This window comes from Aristolochia californica, unplaced genomic scaffold, assembly GCF_029961685.1.
Source record: "Aristolochia californica isolate CCGP_79_NKW_82.1479 unplaced genomic scaffold, dmAriCali1.0.hap1 SCAF_8, whole genome shotgun sequence".
Classification (NCBI taxonomy): domain Eukaryota; kingdom Viridiplantae; phylum Streptophyta; class Magnoliopsida; order Piperales; family Aristolochiaceae; genus Aristolochia; species Aristolochia californica.
The window spans coordinates 1807444-1823338 of NW_027182279.1; the positions used below are offsets into that span (position 1 = coordinate 1807444).

General features: G+C 36.8%; 1 protein-coding gene across 1 annotated transcript; it reads right to left on the reverse strand.

The window, feature by feature from the left end:
* Positions 1-343: 343 nt before the first annotated feature.
* LOC137939283 (uncharacterized) lies at positions 344-1630 on the reverse strand. The gene has a single exon (XM_068784552.1). It carries the CDS (start codon positions 1446-1448, stop codon positions 492-494), a length of 957 nt encoding a protein of 318 aa, XP_068640653.1. The 5' UTR covers positions 1449-1630; the 3' UTR covers positions 344-491.
* Between the last annotated feature and the right edge of the window lie 14265 nt (positions 1631-15895).

The window sequence follows — 15895 nt, forward strand, 5'->3', positions numbered from 1 at the left end:
TCAGACAGTGACCTGTTTTCCATGAAAGTGGCAACAAAGTTTAATAAGCCAAAGTATAATAAGGGAGAAGGAGGTGTGTTTGTTAATTAATTTGGTCTTTTTTTATATTTTTTTAAGTAGATTCGTTTTGATCATCTTCGTCTCCGTTTGCTTCAATTATTGGAAGCTATTGGTGTTTTTATCTCTTGATTGTTTTTAAAGTATGTTGTTCTTGTCATATTTCTTAAAAATTTCTTCGATTCAAAGAAGCTTTTATTTCCTGCGACCAAAGAGAGATCCGTCAAGTATGGAAACACATCTGGAGCTATCGTGTAATTCTCTTTACAGATCATTGGCATTACAAAGAAACACACGAACGTAGAATTCGATTATTCAATCAATCTCCAGATATTTACAAAAAAAAAAAAGTTGAAAACCTAAAGAACAGCCAAAATGAAGACACACTGTTACAGTATCTACAGAAAGAAGCTGTGCTGTGAACCAAATAATTTTCAAGCTTTTCCTTCAATTCTGGCGTGTGTAAGACCCGCACAAGCATAAACAAAATCATCATCGATGAAATCCGTGGAGAAAACCTGCAACCGGTCAGCGCAGCCCCGAGCAAAAGCCTGAGCGATGAACAGTCTTGCGAACCCATGAATCCTATTCGTCACCGGCTTCACGCAGACAACAGGATTGTCGGCCTGGGGCGTCACGGTGTTCTCTACCCTGTAGAAGAACTTCCGCGAAGACACTGGTTGCTGCTGGTTCAGATGTTTCAGGTTGCTCTCGAACTTGGTCAACGGTAAGTCGGTGTCAATCCAGTTATCGTTCAGGTAACCAGAACTCCAAAGCGGGCTCCCGGCCTTGGGTTGAGGGGAGTTCCTCGGCTTCCACACGCAGATCACACGTCTGGGTAGCAACTCCGCGACTGTTTTTTGGAAAACCTGGTCGTCCTGATGGATCAGAAGCTCACCCAGCTGCTCCTCCAAGTAACTGTCGAAGTTTGGAGGGTCCTGGTGGCCGAACTCCGTTCGGATCTCCAGAATAACGATTTCCGACTGGGTTTCTGATAGGAACTTCTTCAGGTCCCTGATGACGACGTCGACGTTGTACGATTTGAGAATCCCATGACAGACTCGTCGATCTTCCTGCACTCGGATGTCCAACAGGCGGGTACCCTTGACGAGCTGCTGGTAAATGGAGAGAGACTGACATTGAGCGAAAGGACGGGAGACGAACCGGGTACCGATCTTGTTCGTGGCAGAGTCGTGGGTCCCCGGCCAGATGATCTTGTAAATCTGAAGCTTCTGGAGGTCTAGAAGAGACATCCAGTTCTTGCGATCTTCTGGGTGGTAATCGGCGCCGGGGAATTCCATGCCGGAATTGTGTATGAGGTCGATGAGCGTCTTCTTCTCGGTGAATATGGCCTTTCGTCGCAGAATCTGCTTGGATATCTGAGCCCCCATGGCGACGACCGAGTCGACCTCCTGTGTGGGAGACAGAGATTGCTGCAGAGCGAGGGGAGGAGAACGGTGGGGTGTTGAATTTAATAGGTGGCATGGGGGGCTTTGGAGAAGATTACAATGAGGATGGCTGAAGCTGTAAATCGGAAAAATAAAAAAACGAAAGAGATTTTCTTCTGCTTTGTCTGTTTTTCTGTCTTTCTTTTGTTTCTAATGTGATTTATGCCCTTTGATTTGGTTGATGCGCTGTGTTTGTTGGATTGGGTAGAACTGTATCATAGGTTTAGCGAGTATTTGGTCGTTTTCGGTAGTTGGAGGAGAATGATGACGTTCTTGGGTAATCTCTCTATTGATTTGGCTGAAACTGTTAATCCCTGTTGGGAATTGTTTGGTCCCTTCAGGAGTGTTTGTAATTCATTTTCACTCAGTAAGGAGTCAAAAGTGAAATCCAAGGCATCTTAGCCTTTTCTTCTCCAGCTTCCTCTCGCTCTGGACGCTTTAGCCTTTTCTTCTCCAGCTTCCTTCTACTCTAAAGTAAGTTCCCCTACTCCTTTAGTTCAAATGATGATATAAATCAATTTCAACGATTCCCTTTATTGTTTAGGTGTCCAAATTGGTAGTGTTTGGGTTAGAACATGTGAAGAAACCCAATGTAACCCAACTCACCCGAAGAACGACTGTAATGAATGCTTGATAGATTGTTGAGACATTGTGAAATCCAACCTGGGTATGACCGTCAGGTATCGTCAACAAGTGAAGGGCAGCAATTCCAAGGATTCTGAACGCCGAGCTAAGTCTGGCCTGCAGAGGAAGAAGATACAAAACAAACCTACAAGAAGAAGCAGAAAGTAGAGAACAGAGAAAAGGCATTAAAATAGCGTTTTTGGCTCTCATACGCGACAATATCCAAGTAACCATGATGAATATGCTAAGATGGAGATTCATCAATGTCTGGGAGCTTTATGAATATCAAGAAACAAAGAGGAAACTGCACAGAAGACGTGCTGAAGAAAGGAAAAGTTAGAACTTCATCAGATTCATGAAGACGATGAAAGGACTGCTTCTGCTTTGCTCTGTTTATAACCGTGGATGAGGATTACAAGCTCATTCTCAAAGAAGCTCTTAATTCCAGGATTTAGTGGTTGTTTGGTAGTTAGCTTGGGCAATGGGCCCCTAAGCCACATAGTTTGAGATTGGTTAAATGGTGAACCAATCCCACCCAACTCAACGCGCTGGGGGTGGTAAGGGCCGAGCAGCTGAGTCAGCAAAGGACAAGATAGAATAAGTGGATAAGTCTGACAACTGGATCCTCGTTTTCTCCGATTAAATTAACCATGGTTAACTCTTCCATTTTCCCCACTCCCCTATAAATTCCAATCCACTTCCGTCTCCTGGCCAATCCTTCGTCTAGACTCTCTTCTTACTGTAACGGAGTCGCTCACAGCCATGGCTGCTTCTGCTTCATTTTCCTGGCGCCCTTCTCAATTCCTCGGTGAGAGCGCCCTCCGGTCATCGTTGTCCACGGCTTCGACCGTTTCGCGCGTCGGATTTGGATCGCCGCGAGTTGCGGCGTCCGCAGCGTACACCACGGCCGAGAGCCCGCTGCGGTACGGATCGCCGAAAAGAGCGTTTTCAACTTCGTTGTATGATGTGTTAGGGATCACCGCCGGAGCCACCAGACAGGAGATCAAAGCGGCGTACAGGAGATTGGCGAGAGTTTGCCACCCGGACGTGCGCAAGGACACATCGGCCGAGGTGGAGTTCATGCGGATACAGGCGGCCTATTCGACTCTCTCCGATCCGAGCAAGCGCGCCGACTACGATCGGATGTATAGACCACGCGTGCCGATGAGGACCCCTTTGTCCTTCTCCGGTTACTCTCGTCGGACCTGGGAGACAGATCAGTGCTGGTAATGAAGTAAGAGGTGAATTCTTCTCAACTGATGGAAATAGACACCGGTGTATATAGATTTGGAGGAGCAGTTTCGGACTGAGGACCGAGAATTCGATTTTGCCTTTCCTTTTTAGCCGGCCATCGCGAGATCAGAAATTCCGACTAAGATTTTATCTGAAATATCTCAGTAAGCGGTTATCTGGAATACACAGATTAACGGCCGAGATCTCGTGAAGCCAGAATACCACGCACGATCGTCTTCTCGGCTGATCAGAGTAGCAGTGCTGTCATAAATGTTTCAAGTATGTGGCGGAGACTGAGGAGGTGAAATTATGATTCACCTGTTCACGATTTTGTGTACATAATTGGTTACACAACTCTGTTTCTTTTCATGTTACCGTTACGTAATTGGTTACACAACTCTCGTTTCTTTTCATGTTACCGTTACGTAATTGGTAAAACATATGAATCCATCAGTGGACTGGGTATGAATATCAGATTTTCTTTCAATGCATCATTGAAATTGGATTCGAAGCATCGTGACGCCTTTTGTCTGTTTGGAAGGACTTTCCAATAAAGTAATATTCTTCTATGAAGTGATTGTCTTAGTCTCCGTCTCTTATCTTAACCAGATCATAACTTAGGATCATAACTGAAGATGATTGAATAATATTCACAACTTACTGATTGAGCTGAAGTTATATAACTGTTTCAAGAGATCAGATTGCAAGGACGAATCCCGCCAACGAGGAAGCAATTTGCATCAATCAGTTGTTGATAATTTGCGTATTTGAAAAAGAAAGAATAGGTAGTGGAGGCCACAGACCAATGTGAGTGGATTTTTTCAAAGTCAAATGTGGAAAAACAAGCGGAAGCGTCCACGGTGACTAAAATCCTGGAAAAACAAATGCAATAAGCTTTTTCTCTGGCCAAGGATTAGGATCCAAATCACTGTCATTGAGACAGCCGTCGATACTCACAAATGGTGAGTTCCTTTCTTTGTTTTATTATGGTAGAGATTACATTACTCTTTCTTGATTTTTTGTTGCTTTGTTGTGTTCATGGAATGATAAGTTAGTTTACATTACATAATCACAAAATGGTGATAGTTTTATTTTAAAAAATTGATAGAGATGTCCCGTGGCCATTAATATAGCCTCCCTTTGTTTTAAAATTTTACTCCAACGGGGGCTCCGCCGACAATGTTAGGGGGGGGGGAGGAGGAAAATGAGTCCGCGTTTTGTACCCTACAAGAAGGGTCGTCGACCCCTCTACCAGCATTCAAATTAGGGGTGGGGATCTTCCCAGGTCGAAGGAAGGGAGGAGGGGAATTTCTTTTCTCTTCCATTGTTTTTTTTTATTTTTATTTTTTATCCATCGCTCACTTGTCAATGCTAGCTGATGAAAAGGAGGAAAAAGGTCATTCTGATCCCTCTTCCCCATCCTCTAAATATTAATAGCAGAGGAGATTGTTTTCACTGTAAATTTCTATATGTGAGCATTAAAGTTAGAAACAATAGTCAAATCTTATTATTGGTGTATAAATAGCTCTTTGCTAGATTGTGAAGGAAGTGATGCATTTATAATCACAAGAATCAATGGATCTTTACACCCTTGAATGGGCATTCCTCTGTCCCTTGCACGCCACCTGGTTCTTGCATTTCCCCGATGTGATTATGGATCTGGGCAAATCCTTACCCGGCATATAGACTCACAGTCCTGGAAGTTCTAACAGTCATGCTGATTGTTTGGCTTGGAGGAAATTCCTGTCAACAGCTTGTGGGGTGCTACCTTCTACTGTATTAGCTAGGGGTGACAAAGTCTAGCCTGACCCAAACCCTACGTTTTCCATTGATCCCATTCCAACCCAAATGATAATACTGTTGAGTTCCAGTTTGTTTACTTGATCCAATTAATACCAGATCGGGCTGGGCTCCAGACTTGATATATCCGGTATTTATTTATTTTTTAATGATTTTACCAACTATGTAGCACATTCTGAGCCTTATCAATGTTCTTGCTTTGAATCGTACATTCCTTGCCTATTTTACATGTGGATATTAGAATTCTTAACTACTCACCCTTAGTTGTTTGAAACCTGCTTGGCCCTTCGTTATTTCTTTGTTTGTTTCAACTTCTTAACATATGAACTTATTTAATGACACTATAGGTTGGAGCGTAAAGTTGAGAAAAGAAAGAGAGTTTTTGCAACTCTCAAGGTGTTGGGTCAGGTAGTGGAGGAGCTGACAAAGGAGGTATCCCCTGATGGTGCAGAAAGACTGATCCCGGAAGAGGTTAGCTTTTGTCCCTGCTGATGGCTTATCATTTGGCACTGACGGAAGCCCGTGTAGCTGAAATATGGTCACATATGATTTTGTGTTGTCATATTTTCTTCATTCTCACCGCATATACTTAATCTTATATTTTTTTCATAGTGCTAATAATTTTTGCATTAACTGATTTTTCTGCTCAAATTTCAGCTAAAACGACTAATGGGGAGAGATGCAGCAATGACAGAGGATATAGTTGCAGACAACATTGTGCCACTAGATGCTCCAACCATAACATATCCTATAATTTCATTTCAAGAGGTATATAATGTTAACATATGCGTGTAAAGACCTTCTGAATGTGTTTGGTATAGACTTTTTGCTACATACTTCTGGATTTTAACTCATTGTTTTTCTTGAAGTATTTTTCCCCAAGTTAACTGAAATTGCCAACAAAAGAAGAATTAACTCTATTGTTGCTATTGTAATGCTTGTTGTTACCTGAAATCCAAAATCATTAATATAATAAATAATTAAATAGTGTATTTTATTAATAAAATAAGATAAATATTAGTTTAGTTTAAATTAAGACAATAATTAAAAGTTAAAATAAAGTTATTAATTTTTTGGAAAATGGGCCCAAGCCCATAATATATGAGACCCAACATGATCACGTGAGGTGGCATAAGAAGTCTTACACAATAAGAAGTCTAATAGAGTCACAATTATTATGGAAGCAGGTCTCATAGAGGAGTTTCATTTTAAATGTGTTTTAGTCATGTTAGTCTTCTATTTATATTGGGTTATTTAATTATGCTAGGACTTATCTTTACGTGTTAGAGTTTGGGTGTAATTGGGACAAAGGTAGTTTAATTGTAATTAGACTCTACTACCTTCCTCTATTATAAATAGAGGTTCTGATTATAATAAGTCAATGAAGTATTTATTTTTTCCATAATTCAACATGGTATCAGAGTAAGTTCTGTAAGTCGACTCGGTCAACCCAAAGAGGTATGTGATCTTTTCTAATTTATTATCTCTAGTAGTTTAGGTTTATATTTATCTATCTTTCAATCCCTATACCCATTATTTGCTTTAAGTTTTCATCTCTATACTGAGTTTTTCATATTTCAAATTATATATTGAAGGAAAGATATTCGAGTCTAATTTCAAAGTAAAAACGATTTTTTTCCAATCGGAGTTATCTACAAAGAGAATTTGATATTTGAAGCAGTGAAGGTCAGATTGCAAAAGAGGTTCGAACAGCAGCAAAAAACTTCAACTTTCGAGCTATTTTATGCTATTAAGAACGAGAATTTATATGGAGAATTACATATCAAAAGAAAGATTTGTAAGTATATTTTTTTACCTGTTCAACTGATTCTCGATATGAGTTTTTTATATGGAGATATTGATCGTGGAAGAGTCAATGGTCATGTTGGAAAAAAGGGAAAGAATACTTAGTTTAGCAAAGACTGAAATCTATTAGATTATATATCTCAAAAGTAGTATATTTTATGAAGAGAAATTATACTTGGATGAAAGGTATTTAAGTATAATTTCAGAAGGAGAAAATTTCATGTCAATCTGATCTATATTTAAGGATATATTGGCATCGGAAGAATCAAAGGTCATACTGGTATCCTGTTGCATTGAAAAATCTGAATTTAAGCCAATTGTTTTGTGTCACTTTTTGAGTTGTTGTTATTAATCAACTATATTAGCAAAATATCTCACTTACCCCTTTTTTGGTTACTACATCTATGTTATTTGGTTCAAGCTGAATACTACCATTACCTCCCAACTTGAGGGGGAGAAGTAGAAGAAGTACAAGAAAGAGGTATTTTATTCCATATGTTGTGCAAAGAAAATTGAAGATCAAGAATCCTAACCGCAATAATAATTGTGGTAATTATTAGTGATACCTGACTCGGCTTGACTCGATTCTATTTCTCTGGCTGAATTATTATTTTGAGGTATTCACAACATATTCCTTAGTCAACATATTGCATCGAATTATTTCATGGGTCTTTTTTACAAGGATTTTTATTATTTTGGTTCGTGTTATATGGGCCCAGGCCCATATCAGCTATAGCTATTGTGTTTCTTTGGATGACACATTATTATTGAAGAAGTGGTGGTTTCAATATCTTATCTTCCTGTTTACCCATTACCTATTGGTTATTTGACAACCTTACTCCTACAATCATTTATTTGACTCTCTCATACATCTTTAGGCCAACCTTTTGTGTTTTGCTTCGGTTGGGAGTTTAAGTCCATCATGTTTGGGTATTTTAAGTCCATTGAGACTAATATATATACCCATGAGTATTTTATTGTCGTCTTGTGAATGACAGACATTACTCATTGATCATGTTTTTTATCGCTGTCTTATGAATGTTAGGTATTTATCACTCATTTCTACCTATGATTGTCAGTGCCCGGGTTGGGACACCGTGATGGAGGAGCTTATTACTACATATATGTAACCTTCCTTAATTGGCATTTATTACTCTTTCCACTTGAGAGTCGTTGTCCTATGGAGGGACACGGTGATAAAGGAGTTTTACTACACTTCTGAGCACTACGTATAGACCCACTACCTACGAAATATATGAGTGTCACTATTTGAGAATGATAGGAGTGTGTCATACATCTAACATGGGCTTTGATTAGAGTATGGAGTGATGTCATACAACTTAAAGTCATATTACTTTCACTTATCTTATGCCAGTTGAACATCATGGAAGAGAGCACCAGTGTGAGGGGGAGTGTTGGAAGATATGGAAAACTGTCATTTTATACGAGAAGATCTTATACATCATTTGTAGCAAGCTGGGAGTTCATGATGTTTTCTTACCCCCAGCTTAAGGAGGAGTGTTGAAATATGGGCCCAAGCCCACACGACCAAGGAAGTCCACATATCCAAGAGTGTTGAAAGATGGGCCCAAACCCATAAGATATGGGACCCACCATGATCATGTGGGGTAGCATATAAAGTCTTACACAATAAGAAGCCTAACAAAGCCACGATTATTATGGAATCAGGTCTCATAGAGGAGTTTCAGTTTAAAGGTGTTTTAGTCATATTAGTCTTTTATTTATATTGGGTTACTTAATTATGCTAGGACTTATCTTTAAGTGTTAGAGTCTGGGTGTAATTGGGACAAGTGTGGTTTAATTGTAATTAGACTTTACTATCTTCCTCTATTATAAATAAAAGTTCATGTATTCTGATTACAATAACTCAATGAAGTATTTCTCTTTTTCATAAATTCAACATAATTTAATTAATTATAAAATATAGAATACTTAAAAAAAAATTTACTTGTATAATGTCTAGATACTTATCAAATTCTTACTTCTACAATATCTTAATTATCACACTTAAATTAGTAATTTAATATAGTATTAAAATAAATAAATAAAATATTTTATTAATAAAATAAGATAGATTTTAGTGTAATTTAAAATTAATAAATAATTAAAATAAAATTATTCATGGTTCGGTTTTGAAAGTGGCCAGTGAGAGGAGAGGGAAGCCGTACGGTGGCAAGAGAGGGCAAGACCGAGCGAGAGGGAGGGGAGCAACAGCGAGGTTGAGGGTGACGACGAAGCCGAGCAATGGCGAGAGAGAGGGCAAGGCCGAGGCCGTGGCCTAGCATTGACGAAAGGGAAGGTGCAGCGACGACGTCGAGGGTGAGAGTAAGGCCAAACAACGGTGAGAGAGAGTGTCGAGAGAGCCACAGAGACAAGTGTTGGGAAACAAAAAGCATTCGAGAGAGAGGGATGCAGAAAGTGTTGAGAGAGGAGAATACAGAGATCGTGGGACTGAGTAATGATTTTGGGTAAGTGAGAATAATTTGATTTCAAATTCACTTTGGCTGTTCTTCACGTGTACAAAGAGGACCTAACAGTCAACCGAACTACAGAGTAACCTACCATTCAACTATATCAGATAATGTTTACGAGGGTTTACAAATTTGAAGGAGGTAGCCCAGGACAGGGACTACACCAAATTTGTCAGACGGAGAAAAGACATGAAGGATTGATTGCAGGCGGAAACAATCTTCACTCTGATCGAATCTTTCCTTTCTTTCTGAACTCAAGAAGGGAAAGAATCCATTACAACTGGACAAACGTGATAGTTCCTAGTGTTGTCTGCATGATCTTTCCTTCGTCCCAGTTTCCCTTTTCGTTTTCATACTGTTCTCGCAATCGGAGAGAAATGTTTTCTCATTCATCTCTCACTGCCCTCTCTCGGAGAGATCATGCATGTAACGACAACTGTATCAGATAATGTTTATGAGCGTTAAGGAATTTAGAGGAGGTAGCCCCGGACAGGGACTTCACCATACTTGTCGGACGGAGAAAAGACATGAGAGGGATTGCACGTAGAAACAATCTTCACTCAGATCGAATCTTTCCTTTCTTCTTCCTGAACTCAAGAAGGGAAAGAATCCATTAAAATGGACAAACTTGATAGTTCTTGGTGTTGTCTGCGCTTACCGGAAAGGCATCATACCCCAATCCCGTGGGTAAACATACTGAGCTAAATTTTCGATATGGGCTTGCCTAGGAGCTTCCTTTTTGTCGCAGACACATCAATGGCTCTGGCCTGGCTTCGGTACTCATCAATGACTCCAAGACACTCCATCCTCTGTACGTTGATGCCAACCCGTGCAGTTTATTATCATAACAACGTGAGAAAGGAAGATGATATGCAGTTCGCTTTGCTCTGCATTTTGGGAAGAAGAAATACGAGAGGATGTTTCCGATAAAAGTGTAAATAGATCATGGGATGAATGTCCTTTACAAATATGGAACCTTCCCAATGTTGGAAATAGATACGATGCAAACTCAAATAACTTCAAAAAACACTTCAACAAATACAAATTAAATGGATTTTTCTACCATGCGTATTTTTCACCCATAGATTTATCTCTCTAACAGTCTAAAACACTATTTATAGAGACTCTTGATCACGATGATGGTTCATATCATTGATATGAACCTGACCGTCAGATCTGTAATTGCTTTGATCTAACGATTCAGATACTTTTGATCTAACTACTATACCTGTAACGGCACAATATGACCGTTCGGATCTGTAACTTCTTGATCCAACAATTCAGATCTTGTAACCGTCCTGATTAGATGATCAAGAAATGTAATCGTTTTCATCCATTGACTCTGATCTTGATCCATTCCCTACTGTTAGATTGATCCAATAAAAAAAATTATCTTACTTTGGCAAATCCCAACATGTCACAAATGTGATTTGCGGACCCACTTGACCACGTGCGAACATGTGTTACCACACACGTGCGAGCATAACAGTCTTGCACACGCATGTGTGTAAGTCTCACACGAACTCAAGGAAGACTAGTGGGTAGATGTATTTAAGCCAGGAAGTCCCTAGTACTTTTAGCAATGTGAAACTAAAATAAATGGAGCAGTTAAGTATGTACTAAAATAAATGGAGCAGTTAAGTATGTGCGCATACATGTTGTGTACGCGTATTCCCTTTATTTTTAAAGACCTCTCCACCCACGGTATGTAGCAGTCACATTTTTTTATGTGTCTTTCGAAATCTATTTCAAAGGCTGATTCCTTTTCATTTCTATTGTCATTAAGGTTTTGACCCCATTTTGTGACTCAATCGGAAATAAAATTTAAAAATATAAAAAACCAAAAATAAATAAATATATCTTCATTATAATATATAATATATTATATAAAATTATTTAAATATCATAATGATTTTTTAGCATAAATATAGTTGGATTGTTAGTTTAGAGTTTAGGATTTAGGGTTTAGTAGAAGCAAAAGAGACAAAGTATCAGGCTTATAAAAATCATGATTTTTAGAAGGAACATTTAAAAAATACCAAAGTTATAAACTTATTTACATGAATACCGGATTTCAATCATTGAAATCTACATGGCATCAGTGAGCACACCACGTCAGCAAAGCTTATCTACGCGGTGCCACATCAATTTGATCTTTAAAATCCAAAATTTTCTTTCTTTCATATTTTCTCTACTCTATTTTCTCTTATGCTCAACTACCACCCTAAGAAGAAGAAAGAGGGAACAAAAAAAAATTGGATTTCAAATATCAAGATGACATGGCACCACATGGACAGGCTTCACTAATGTAGCACCACATAGCCAAGTTTCACCAACGTGGCACATTGACTAATCTCGGTCAAAGTACCTGTTTGGCAAGAGAGAAAGAAACATATCTTAAATTTAGTAACATAAAAATTACAAATATAAAGTAATACTTTAGATTGTCAAACTATCTTTAAAAAGGCGTAATAGTTTCAACCAAGTTTTGTGACATGGGATTAGGACCCAGTTTGGTATGTCCTAATCCCAACTCAATCGGGTGAATCGTGACCCCACAAGCTTCAAATCTACAATCCCATCACTCATAACTAAATAAAATCTAATGCACTAAATAATTGATAAAATGAATGATTTATTGTTATTAATTATCATTTTTAAAATTTATTGTTATTAATAATAAATTAATTATGGAGATTAGTAGTATTATTAGAACTGGTGTTATTATACTTATAAATTATTATTATCAATAACTATAGCCATCAATTGTTGATTATATAATAATAATTATTATTTTATATTTATTTTATTATTGGAATTTTATTGAGTGTTGATCATTTTACAATAGACTACCATATAAATTGATTACATCTACATCGTGTTTTAATTATCTTATAATTTTTACTTACGCATTCAATTTTTAAGATTTTACTAAAAATATTTCCTTTGCTAGCCACTATTTAATTAGTATTTCCATTCAATTATATTTCATAATCATATTAGTTAATAAATATATTAATTATATATTCACAGTTAATAAATAGATCATCATCATAATAATCTAATATATCAAAATCATTAAAAAAAATTAATAAACTAATTATTTAATCTTGTTACCATTACCTTGTAATTATTATAAAAATATTTAATCATTGAAGAAAGCACAAATAATAGTACTAATAAATCATTAAATATAATAATTCATAAGTGAAGCAGATCATTCCTTAGGTCCTCTTAGTGTACTCTGAAAGTGAAAGTAAAAGTACTTTTATACTTGAAAGGAACCCAAAACTTCTTAGTGTGCATAGTAATTGGCAAGTGAAAGTTAATTCATACTCGCCCGTGCACATTCGCTCTCTCACTCTTGTTCTACTCACTCTGCCCTCTCACTCTTGTATTTAGCATTTGTTTAAGTATTTTATTTTATATATTTAATTAAACTAAAAAATCTTAATTTTAATTTATTAATTACTTATTAATTTTAAAAATAAAATTTATCTTATTTTATGAATATAATAGTTAAATAAAAATATTTTATAAAAAATAAATCTTGTAGAGTAATTTTATATAATAAAATACCCTCTTTTTTATTTATATAAATTTATGATTTTAATATTATATTTGATTTCTAATTTAAGAGTGAGAATTTAGATATTACAAAAGTAACAATTTCATTAAGTATTTTGATATTATATAAGTAATAATTTGTTTAATTATTTTATTTTTATATATTTAAATGAATAAATAATCTTAATTTAATTTTAAAAATTGTTTATTCACTTAAACCAAGTTAAAATTTATGCTAGTTTAGTTAAATAAAAATATCTTATAAAATTAAATCTATTAAAGTAATTATTTAGATAATATATATAATAAATTACAAAATTCTCATTAAACATAATATTAAAAATAAAAAAAAATTATGTACATGTTAGAAGATGGGCTCAAGCCCACAAGTCTAAGAGAAGTGGCATCATGGTAAATAAGAAGATGTCTCATAAAGATAACACAAAGATGTAATTAGTCAAGAAGAAACATGTTTACTTATTATGTCTTTCCTGATGCAAAGCTTATAGCCCTAAGGGCATTATAAGCTTTGTAACATTAGTTAAAAAACTATAAATAGAAGCCCATGGTTTGGGGTAGAGTATCAAGTTCTATCACCTTCTCTCAATTCGTCCAAGTTCCCTTTGCAAGCCTAAATGTTCTTCTCTTCTTTCTCTTTCCCTCCTTCCTTCTCTATCCGAGTTCTCTCTTTCTCTTTTTCTTTCTCTTTCTTCTCTTCTCTTCTCTTATCTTCTTCTTCTCTCCTTTGTTCACACTCTTCTTTGCTCGAGGTCCTAATCAATGGGTCCTAAATTCAACATGGTATCAGAACAGTGAATTTAGGATCCCAATGTCAAAAGAAGATGCTTTAAAAGTTTGATGATCAAGTCATCCATTAAAGGCTCTTTGAAGAAGCAGGCTCGTTGGGATAAGCTCATTATCCTTATTCTATCTCTTCATAATATGAACTTGTTCTAATGCTTAGATAATTATATTCTTTTCAAACCCATCTCGCGGTTATTGTGATTTTAAGATTGGAGTCTTGAGGCCTAAAAGAGAACCACATCAATTATATGTTGTTTCTTTCATTGGTTCTTATTCAATAAAATCGATATGATACAAGTGAGGATAGAAGTTCTTTCTTGAGGCATTACTTGGTTTTTCTTTGCTTCACCACAAACTTATGATATTCTATGATTCTTCACAAAGTCATGCATGAAAAATTACTCAAGATTTTTCCAATGATCGAATATTAAGTTTGAAGAGGCATTATCAAGTTTTTTTTTCTCAAATCGAGCATGAAGAATGAACTTTTCTGGTTTGTTGAAGAAATATTTGGTATTTTTTATTTTGAGAATTAATCTCCTTTCTCTCCCTCACACATTGCGAATGAGAGAAGATTTACTTGCCCAAAGATCTCTAGGAAAAAAAAGGCAAGGAATTTTTTTATTATTATTACCTCTCTTGGTGCCATTCAAGGAAACTATCTTTTTTAGACTCCTTTTTGGCCAGCCATGAATTTTGAAATATTTTATTGGAATTTTAGAAAGATTACAAGAACGAAATTTTATATCCTTGAGTATTAAGGCAAGGAAAGATTAGTTTTTTGGCAAGTGATGTAATAATACAAGGGAAAATTTCCTTATTTATATTTGAAAGTGGTTGATTCTGTGAAAGATTTTCTAAGATCATGATAAGGTGGAATATTTGGATTGATTTTATTAATCAAGAAAGATATGTTTTTTTTACCAACCAAGAGTTTCCTCAACTAAGTGCATTGACTAAAGTCAATAATTGAAGATTGAAATTGAAGGATTGAGCTCAGATTCTCTCTTGAACCGATGTCAAACGCCTAGCTAATAGGACTTCCCAGGAGGTGACCTATCCTGGTACTACTCTCTCGCCCAAGCTCGTTTAATTTCAGAGTTCTGAGTTAAACGCCTAGCCAATAGGATTTTCTAGGAGGTCACCTATCCTAATACTACTCTCACCCAAGTTCGCTTAACTTCAGAGTTCTAAGTTAGACACCTCGCCAATAGGACTTCCCAGGAGGTCACCTATCTTAGTACTAATCTCGCCCAAGCTCGCTTGACTTTAGAGCTCTGAGTTAGACGCCTAGCCAATACAACCCAAAAGACCGGTCTGTTAGGTGTGGAAAGCAGAGACTAATAAGAGTGGACGGAACCACTCTGACACCCACCGTTCCTGGGTTCTAACCGCTGCACTCCGGGATTCAAACGTGAAACGTGGGCGCCTAGCTCTGATACTATGTCAAAAGGCTGGCCAATGCAACCTAAATGACTAGTCGTTTTAATGCAGAAAGTCAACCTACTCTAGAGAGGTGGACTGGAAGCACCTCTGACACTTAGGATTACCACCATACCCTTGAGAGGGTTATTTCATTACTTGAGCTAGTCAAAATCGATTAGGAGATTCCTTATCACCCGAAACCTGTTAGGTCACCTAACCAAGCTAGAACCACCTATTAATGAAGAAGATATCAATTACAATAAGTGGTTGAAAATTGATACTTTGGTGATTAGTTGGCTTATAAACAACATGAGCATATAGTTAATAATGTAATCCATCTAGAGACAACTAAACAAATCTGGGATACATGTCTCAAATTATACTCAAGCCCTGATAGCTCTTGAAGAGACTCAAATTGTTTGAGGTACTCTCTTAATGCTAACTCCACTCAAATTTTTCAGAAGAACATATTAGTAGCATTTCAGAACGGTTGTTATATGAATACATGCTTCGAAGAAAAAACAAAAATGGGCATACGATTAAGTCATCCAAAATCATTTTTCTTAAATTTTTTCTTTGTCTCCATGATCTGGTTTTCCAGTCCTTGAATCATAACGATCTGATTGAGTACAAATAGAT